Source organism: Magallana gigas, chromosome 2, assembly GCF_963853765.1.
Source record: "Magallana gigas chromosome 2, xbMagGiga1.1, whole genome shotgun sequence".
Classification (NCBI taxonomy): Eukaryota; Metazoa; Mollusca; class Bivalvia; order Ostreida; family Ostreidae; genus Magallana; species Magallana gigas.
In genome coordinates, this window is record NC_088854.1 from 19,739,393 (window position 1) to 19,749,439 (window position 10,047).

The 10,047-nt window shown below is 31.8% G+C and overlaps 1 protein-coding gene across 2 annotated transcripts; it reads left to right on the forward strand.

The window, feature by feature from the left end:
* Positions 1 to 5,356: 5,356 nt before the first annotated feature.
* Positions 5,357 to 9,804, forward strand: LOC105322670 (barH-like 1 homeobox protein). 2 transcript variants are annotated; one of them, XM_011421519.4, is made up of 3 exons: positions 5,357 to 6,233; positions 7,615 to 7,795; positions 9,237 to 9,804. In XM_011421519.4, the coding sequence occupies exons 1-3, from the start codon at positions 5,789 to 5,791 to the stop codon at positions 9,514 to 9,516; spliced, it is 906 nt and encodes a 301-aa protein (XP_011419821.3). In that variant the 5' UTR covers positions 5,357 to 5,788; the 3' UTR covers positions 9,517 to 9,804. The 2 variants fall into 2 exon arrangements, with proteins under 2 accessions (XP_011419821.3, XP_011419820.3); XM_011421518.4 differs by having other exon boundaries at positions 5,358 to 6,233; positions 7,573 to 7,795.
* The last annotated feature ends 243 nt before the right edge of the window (positions 9,805 to 10,047 follow it).

Below are 10,047 nucleotides of genomic sequence, written 5' to 3' on the forward strand. Positions count from 1 at the left end.
GATCTATTTTACTCGTTCATTGCCCCGATATATTGGATGTGACTTCATAAAGCTGATTTTATTATGATTAGTGTTTGTCAGGTGAGCGATGTGGCCCATGGGCCTCTTGTTTGGTAACTGTTTCACAATTCTCGCTGCGTTAAAAATAAATTTCATTATTAACATACAATGATAAGTTTTAAAAGGAATTTATTGTGTGAAAGTAGTAATAAAATTGCAAATTTAAAAATGCCATATTTTAAAATAAGCAGAGTCGGTTACAATACCCTTAACGTTGCTTGTAAAAATGAACACTGGAAACATATTCAGGCAAAATGGTTTTATAAGATAATAAGGTATGGATTTTTACTTACAGGCTATGAAAGATGTTTTGCCTAGAAGGTTATTTCATGTATTAAAGTTTGTTGCAAATATTGACCGAAATTAAGATGTCAACAGATTCTCAATCATAATTACGACTATCATATATTAAAAATCTACATTATCAGTAGCCGAATTTTTATATTTGTAAACATTTTTTTAATGAAGCCGATTGTAGTTGATTCACCATTACTTTGGTTATACATGTATAATTATAATTGTGAACCAATTATTTTCCTTTGAACCTCCAAAAAGTAGTAATCCACTGAAATTATTGATAATTGGTAATTTCTTCGATAAAAAAAAATAACAAATCTCTAAACTTTGTCTATATTTAGCTTCAACGAAACAAAAAACGTATCAGCAGGAATCTTCATCAAGCTATCATATGACTGCATGCATGTCTGAATAAACGTCTTGGACCTAATTTTGTCACCCCGCCATAACTTTATAGAGTGTACATCTTATCCTAAGATCACCTCAAGGTTTTGATACTCTTTCAGCGCTGTTGTGATGCCTTTTCACTTGAACAGATAGTTTAATACGACCATTTGTAATGTGAATGAGTTTGACAATAATAATTAATCAGATTTATTTTTCCAAAATGATCCATGAAACCTTCCTCTCTTTTTGCAGCATTGTTTAAAATACTCGATAATTTGCACATGTTCATTTCATCCTAAAGCACCCGATTTTCGGCACTAAGAAACTTTGAGTTTTTCTTACTCATGATGAAACAACAATTAAGAATGAACCCGTTTGGATTTTATATATGACTTTGACATGTATAAGTCGGCGTACATTGCTTTGATTCAACCAGATAACCTTAAAAAGTCTCGTTGTTTCTTTTATAAAAGATTTATTACATGTATAATATGTTTGGTTTTCTATGTGTTCAACATGTATACAAAAAAAGTTGGACATATGGAACTCGAAATTGTAATCTGTTACACTTTTGAAGCATTGTGGAGCATAAATTTAAAACATAATAAAACACACCGGTATGTATTTTGCTGATTGTGTTCTTATATTGATCATAAATGTATTTTTTAATAAGTTTCCAAATATACGTTAAACATTTACTGCATGTTTTTTAAGTTCGTGCATTGCAATTTTGTGTGTAAATAGATTCAACCATTTTTAAATTTATTCCATTTTTTATCAACCTATTTTTAAAAAGTCATCATAAAGACATTTCTATTATATAAATAGTGCCTGTTTGGGAGGGTAACAGTTGAAATTGACACCCCGAGAAAACCATTGTCAACCGACGCGAAGCGGAGGTTGACAATGGTTTTCGAGGGGTGTCAATTTCAACTGTTATCCTCCCAAACAGGCACTATTTATTTTGTTATACTGAATGTCTTTTTTAAAATTTTTAAGAAAATTTTACTGCTTTTATATAGGAATAACGTGAATTCTACAGCGAACCGTACGCGCATAATTTTCGCGCATGTAACATTTTTTAATGTTACCCGTTGCCAAGTGCGTTGCTAACGCTGAGGGTAATAGTAAATATTATTAACTGCGTCTTAACCAATCAGATTTCAGTATTTAACATGAAAGTATAACAATATATAAATAGTGCCTGTTTGGGAGGGTAACAGTTGAAATTGACACCCCGAGAAAACCATTGTCAACCGACGCGAAGCGGAGGTTGACAATGGTTTTCGAGGGGTGTCAATTTCAACTGTTATCCTCCCAAACAGGCACTATTTATTTTGTTATACTGAATGTCTTTTTTAAAATTTTTAAGAAAATTTTACTGCTTTTATATAGGAATAACGTGAATTCTACAGCGAACCGTACGCGCATAATTTTCGCGCATGTAACATTTTTTAATGTTACCCGTTGCCAAGTGCGTTGCTAACGCTGAGGGTAATAGTAAATATTATTAACTGCGTCTTAACCAATCAGATTTCAGTATTTAACATGAAAGTATAACAATATAAAATATCATACTCCTGATAATCTTGATGATTATTGATGATCTTTGGTTTCAGTTTAGGTTTAAAGTTTTAAGTTATCATATATCTTGTAGATGTTTAACCTATGAAATATCAAATTTAAAGTAATTGAATATTTCTTTTTGATGATGTAGAGTATAAGTGGCAAATACTAGGAATTGTTTTAGTGAACTTCTTAATACTAATTGTATTTTTGTGTTATTTCTTTCTTGTTTTTAACTAAAACTTCCTGAAGGCACCACGTGAATCGATAATTAATTTTTGCGGTGCAAAAGACTTCCAAATTTTATTTGCATAGAAAAATAGATAAACATGTTTCTTAGAAAGTTTCGTGAACATGCCTGCAGATTCACAATTTGTTCACAGTTTTACAGGTTGAATTTGTCTAAAAGAGATCTGCAGATATAGGTTTCAGAAGCCAATTATTTTCTCTTCCTCTTTTGGTTTTTTAACCAAACTGAGTAATCTTTAAGATGAACAAGTAACCAGTTTTGTGTCGTGTAATAAAGTTACCTGTTTATTTACAGCCTTAACTCAATGTTTTATCCATATAGATATATTTACCTAGTCTGCCATCATACATAATTAATTAAAGTATAACTTAACTATAGAAGTCATTGAACTAAATAAATGTAATTATAGATATTGCCATTTGTGAAACAAAAAAGTTTTTGAGAGAGCCAAGAAACCGCGTAAAACGGTGATGTTTTATGAAATTTATCCTCATTTACTATTATATGAACTCACAGTGGAATACTTAGCATGCTAAATTAGTGAAATGACATAAAAACAGACGTTGACATTGCGCATTAGACAGTATTTGTGAAAATATTCTGACGGGAAACAACTCTCAATGGTATATTAAAAAACTAGTGGATATAGTTTCCACAGAAGTTAATTACAATTAAGATAGTTACTCGGGGAAATTTACCAAATTGGTATCATCATTCAAAAGGTAGAATATCGGAGAGCACAAAGTGACTAAGGTTTCCCGTTGGGAGACACCAGTTGTCTTCTATAAAGCGCAGCTTTCCCGCTCGTATATTGTCATGTGCGTGCAATATCGCTATGTGAAAACATTTGCATCGTTTTTCATGTTCATTTTCAGCACTTTAACAATAATTAATCCCATTTCCAGCACTTTCTCGCCGAAAGGTCTACTCACAAAAACAAGGTTCAAATAAACAAGAAAATTCGATAAATCTAGATTGCCATAAAACTATTCGCCCATCTGCCAAAGCAGGGGATGTTTTTAGAGAAACGCCATACTTGGTTCCTTGCTCTGGGATGTTGTAATCCATTCGAGACGAATTTTAATCACATTAAACTCATTTCATTTGTTATTCCCAAAAGTATTTTTATTCATAAAATTCATTCCATAATTACAATGATCTTTTGTGGTTTTGTGCATTCATGCTAACTACTCATCAAATTAGGAGCACGTAATGTTCCCGGAACAACAAACTTCAAGTGTACTTAACCATTTAAAACAGCTAAATTTGTTTTTAACATTCAAAACTTATTAATTATTGAAAGATTATTGATCTCAAAGTATTTGCATATTGTTTGATTTTTTGAACGTTTTTTCATGAATTTAAATTTACTAGTAAATTGTATATAACTTTTATGGACGTATTGGTAAACTCTTGACACTCTGAAATACGGTTGATATAGCCTTTAAAACCTCTTCGAGTAAAAAAAATATCCCCAACAAAAAATTAATCGTAAGTGTAGCATGAAAGCGTCAAGGATTACAAAATTTAAAATTCAAATTTGAAATCAGTTACATTCACACAGCTGAATGCGGAACGCTAATGAAAAAAGCTATCTTTCGGGTAGGTAAAATCCACTGTTGACAGCGACATATTTTCGCCGTGGGACTTAATAAATTCTTCATCATTTAAAAATATCTCTTTTAGGAAATTCGCCCTTCAACAAAACGGATTTTAATCTTGAACCGATCATATATTCATCTCGCCCCTATGTGAAGTAGTGTTGTTCATAATACGATAATTGCAGCGAGAAATCGGACAAAGCCTGCACATCCACGGACTTAATAAAAATAAATCCGATTTGAATATCAACCCTTGTACCTTTGAAATTAATGTATTTAAACTAAGCATATGGCAGAGCAATTTAAAATGCGAAGAGTGTGGGATCTCGGTGTTTCTTCTGGGAGGAGTTTTGCCCCCCGAGCACATGTTTGTGTCAGAGGGCCAAGTAGCGACAATGGGGGTCACGAATGGAGGCGAATCGGGGTCGTAATTCTTGACCTCTCGAAATTAATTCCAACCTTCTTGGTGGGCAAACTACAATTTCATCTCCAAATGGACACGGCTTTGCTGCTGTTTTTCTTAAGCATATTTATCCAAACATTTTCTCGTCAAGGGCTTGTTTTCACTCGTGGGATGATTAGAGTTGTAAAACTACATTTTGGAGGAATAAACTGAATTGACCATATTCCAATGAACGCGAATAAATGCGACCTTTCCATCTTATCTGGAGGTAGCGTCAATTTGGACAGAGTTTTTCTTTTCATTGTATTAAGATTGGTTAAATGTCTAATTTTAAAATCTAAAATTACAGGTATTCGATTTACCGAAAGCTTTCCCGATTCTTTTAATTGTTCATATCATATTTCATATATTCACATAAAAAATATATGTCATACAATAAGAAATATTTTCTATTTCTAAATATTTTGTAACGGCCTGTTTTTTTTGGATCCAAATTTTTGTTAGAGCAATAAAATGTAATTACAGAATTGCATGATTGAAAGAAATTGAATCTGCCAATAGAAAACATTAAATGTCGACACAAACCCTCTAGCTGGTACAGAAAATAATGTTCTTTTTATCGTTGTTGTGCGACTACAGTCGCCATCTTAATCACATGATTTCATTTCTAATGAAGTTGATATTCCTATCACGGTGGCACGAGAACCGTATTTAACTCCGCCCATTCTTGTCCAGTATATTTCATTGGGTACCGTCCCATCTGATGATACGTTTAAGGCAGTTTATTTAATAAAAGAAAAAAATCCCGCAAAGCCTTGAAAATAGCGAAAGGAAAAATACGTCAGTCAAATATTTCGACAATTTGAGGAAAAAATATTGTCCTACCCTCAGCCGTTTACGGGGCCCTAGCTTTAAACTGTCGCTGTTCTTGAGAAAGCCAGCGTTGTGTGGAAGTGTTAATCAAACTTTATATTTGATGCCCAGTTACACCCCGTTTTGTTGCTTCATTGATCACCTAACATACCTATATCAGACGAGGGAAACAGTAGTCCACTTCAGGACTCCTTGACGGTTAAATTGCGATGAATCATCTTGCATGAAAATTATAAACTGCGAAAAGTTGAATTCTTACATAGCAATTACTATCAAAAAACTGGGATTATCTAAAGTAGCTATGGAGGAAGAATTTAAAAACTGAGCTGAGGTGTTAGAAATACTGAAATAATGTCATCACCATCGTCACCAAACGTTCTCCCAAATTCCGATGATGTCGTTGTTGACAAATCGAATTCAGAGGAGGAAACAGATAGAAAAATTAAGGAAGAAGAAGAGATCATCGACAGAACAGAAGATGAAACCAATCGTTTTCAACCAACATTTCCCATCATTCAAAGACCTATTGCAACTACCCCAAAACGGTCATTTTTTATCACAGACATTCTGTCAGAAGACAAATCGTCCCCGAGAACTTGCTCGGCCTTCAGACCTCTACGAGTTCCATCGTCGTTAATAGCTAATCCTGGCAGCGTGGCTGAGCACTGTTTGAACTTTTCTTCTCTCAAAAGTCATTCAGAGATAGACAAAGCCAGTGAAAGTAAAACTTTTGACGACGACGAAGATATAGACGACGATGAAGATGACGAAGATGATGACGATGATAAAAACAGTGGTTAGTTCATTTTATTTTAACAATTTTACTATATCTTTAAATGCAAGTTTGTGTATACATAAGTTATCACAGCTGTTTATAATTTTTAATAGTTATGAAATCAATCGAATATAATTAAAAACATTTATAATATAAAGAAAATCAACAGCATGTATTAAGTATGTTAAAAGAAGATTTAAAAAGCCAAATGCATGCTTAGATGATCTAAAAAGACTTCTTTCCAAAAAATTCAACACAGGAGAAATATATTTTTTTTATTAACTCATTTTCTAAATATATTCAAAATGCTATTTAATAATTAACAAATTTAAAATGCAAAAAAATAAAAGAAAGAAAGATAAAACACAAGTTATATCATGACAATTTTTACATGGCAATGTGAATTTTAAATATCATAACCACTACATTTTTAACATCCTTGATAGCTTCAGTAGCCGTATTTCTGATCACATGCTCAAACTGTGTGTGGCCGCATTAGGCAGCTTTGGTGTTAATATAAACATCCACTTATGCACATGTTTAGCTTTAATCAAACAAAACTAAAGCTTTAATTTTCAGCTCAAGTAACAACACCTTGTGTTGTAGATGTTCAGCGCTAAATATGCATACATAAATATAGGAGAAATTGACTGAAGTTGGATTGAACAAATATATGTTAATCCCGTTTTCTGTTTTCGTTTGGTTTATTTTTGGTATGTGTATTTTTTTTATTTGCAATAACCACTTCAAAATCTAAAACAGATTTAAAAAGTTATCCTAAATACATGTATCTAACATTCTCCATGTCTTTTATTATTTTTTTAATGCATGTATAAAAAATGACATTCTTTTCACCCAAAAAGAAAAATGTGTTTTTGGTTTCCTTTTGAATAACATCATTACCATATTTATAGCCATGGTATAGTAGCCAAACTGTTTAATCTCTAAATAGGTAATTATGATTTAATAATAATAAGTTTCATAAAATATGATAAACAACGAATTCTGACAACTTCATTGTAATTCGTTGTGTTAATTTTATAATGCCTTTCTTGTTTAAAATGTTATATGATGAACTAAATAACTAATATGAGTTTATATTATTTTGCTCCTTTGTTCTTTGCTCTTTGCAATTTTAAATATATGATACGACCGTTTAATTCATAAAAAATTCCAAATGATAAACAGATATTCAGTTTCTCTAAAATACATGTAGATAGTAGATGCCTCGAGCATCTTAACAAAATAATCTTCCGTCTATATTATAGTTGTAATAATTTTTAAACAAGTAGGCTAATAAGATTAGGTAAACATAGCTCTTTTACACAACTGGTCCATTTTACGATCTGTTTTTGATTAGAAACAAATCGGGGTTCATGTACATCGCCTGACGATTCTTCAGGTGGAATCTTAAAGCAGAAAAAGCCCAGAAAGGCGCGAACGGCCTTCACCGATCATCAGCTGAACAGCTTGGAGAAGAGTTTTGAGCGACAGAAATACCTTAGCGTTCAGGATCGAATGGAACTGGCCTCTAAGCTTAATCTGACAGACACACAGGTGAAAACCTGGTACCAAAATAGAAGGTGGGTAGCTTTTTCTACCATAACCCAGTCACCACACGGCTTACATTATCTTATATAGGAGAGCCATAAAAGTTGTTTTCATCGTATTACCGACATTCTAGCTAAAACCGTTTAGGAAAATACATATTTTTGTTTTCGGATAAAGTCAGTATGTAAAACCTAATTGTATGAGAAAGAAATGACCATTGCAAATTTTGTCCAAGTCCAGAAACACAATGTACATATAATGATTGTACATGAGCCACTGACTCTGTACATTGCTTGGTATGGTTAGAAACAACAACAAAAAGAAAACTCAGAATATAAGTGAAGGGAATTATAAAAAGATATGAGAACACAATACCCCTAGTATTCAATGTCTCCTTCATATGGCTTATTTAATTAACTTTTTCTTTATGTCTCATCCGATATTTTTCAGCCCAATGTCTGCGATGATTGAGCAAGAAAGTTGTATTATTATCATTCTCCTAATCTTATTTATGAACTCACTTACTCTATGTCAAGACATGTATTAAAGTCAAGTTCGCTGGGTACAATGCTATATTTATTCAATATCCCGTGTGCTTGATTTATTAGGTTATTTTCTGTTTCATATAGCAATATAATTTGGTTGCATTTTTCTTCCCTTACTTAAGAAAATCTGCGCTAACAATTCGATAGTCGGAGAAAAACTTGCGATTTTACACGGCATTAATTGAATACGTAATTAAATAAGCCCGAATAAATTTATTCTAATAACATTTTTGGGATTGAAAAATATATTCAATTTGGAGTTACTGATAAATAATTATTACAAGAGAAAAATAGGAAATGATATTGAGGATTAATTTTATATGAGTTTTATGAATATATTTATCAATGAAATGTTCATTATTTAAATATTTTCAAAAATTTTAAAATTACAGGTAATAAATTATCTATCTACATCACTTTTTTATTTGTATATAAGCTCTTTTATATTTTGTGCATATCTAAACGGAATTAAATTTTCAAATACATGTATATTTCATTGTAATATCCACTACATCGTTTTATCACATAGACATACATTTTTTATATTCTTTGAAGGGGGGGGGGGGGGGTACAAATTTTGGTAAAAGACAAACCTTGAAAAGACAGCTGCAGAATAATCAAAATATCAAATAATAATATTGAAAAAATGACACATAATCCGAATCTAAGTCACAAATGAAACAATACATAAATTAATGATTAACAATTTTTGATTATACTGATCATAAGGAAATGTTACTCATAATCACTCATAAGAAGTGATTCAAGAGTAAAATTAATGAAATAAAGTTTTCCATTTATCTATTTTTGAATAAATTAAAAAAAAAATTCAAGCGGTAGATCAGTTTAGAATAAATTCATATAACCTTATATATACGTTTTCTTGATTGTTTTTAAACTAATAAGAAACATATTTATTTTTACAAAGAACCAAATGGAAGCGACAGACAGCTGTTGGACTAGAGCTTCTAGCAGAAGCCGGGAATTTTGCTGCCGTTCAACGTCTAATCCAAAGCAACCCGTACTGGTTCACTTATCATCCACAGGCTACCTCCATCATCTCAAACATCGACGCCATGTATTACCGCCATAATGAAACGTCTATCACCCAAAGACCAACACTACCGCGCATGCTCATTCATGGGATTCAGCAGCACATAAATCACATGTCACCAACAAACTCATTGTTTTCCGAGAGTAGAAATTAGATGAAGTGTTATATCTGGATTTTTGCTAAATGAGTTAATATTGAGATTGACGACTTTATTCCGGTAGCCGTATTAAAGATGATTTGACAATGATGCTAAACATTATGCTGCTTTTCTTTCTTTCTTTTTATTTCTAAAAAGAGAAGCGTAGAATTTTAGTCAATTGCAATTTGTCATTTGTTCTCCATATGTATTTATTATGTAAATTGTGACAAGATGATAAAATTTTTAAACTGATGTGAAACAAAATTGTTTTTGCAGCAAAATTAAAAATTCACTTGTAAAGAGCTTTTAAGAATATTTTCTGTCTCTTTAGTGTTGAATAGCGATTGATGAATGTTCGAGTTCAATCCAGAAATTCCGCGAGGATGAACATTAAAATGGATTATTTTTGTGAATATAAATTAAATTTCTTCATTTTATTTCAATATTTTTTTGTAAACTGAAGGAAAAAGTGCTATCATAAATCATCGGTAGTTTGTTTATAATCATTAAATGACATGACACGGTACCTGTCAAAACGTTTTCCAG

Coding starts and splice junctions, on each gene's coding strand:
- LOC105322670 (XM_011421518.4), top strand. CDS start 5,789: ATGTCATCACCATCGTCACCAAACGTTCTCCCAAATTCCGATGATGTC. Junction 6,234..7,572: donor TGACGATGATAAAAACAGTG/GTTAGTTCATTT, acceptor GTTTTTGATTAG/AAACAAATCGGGGTTCATGT. Junction 7,796..9,236: donor ACCTGGTACCAAAATAGAAG/GTGGGTAGCTTT, acceptor ATTTTTACAAAG/AACCAAATGGAAGCGACAGA.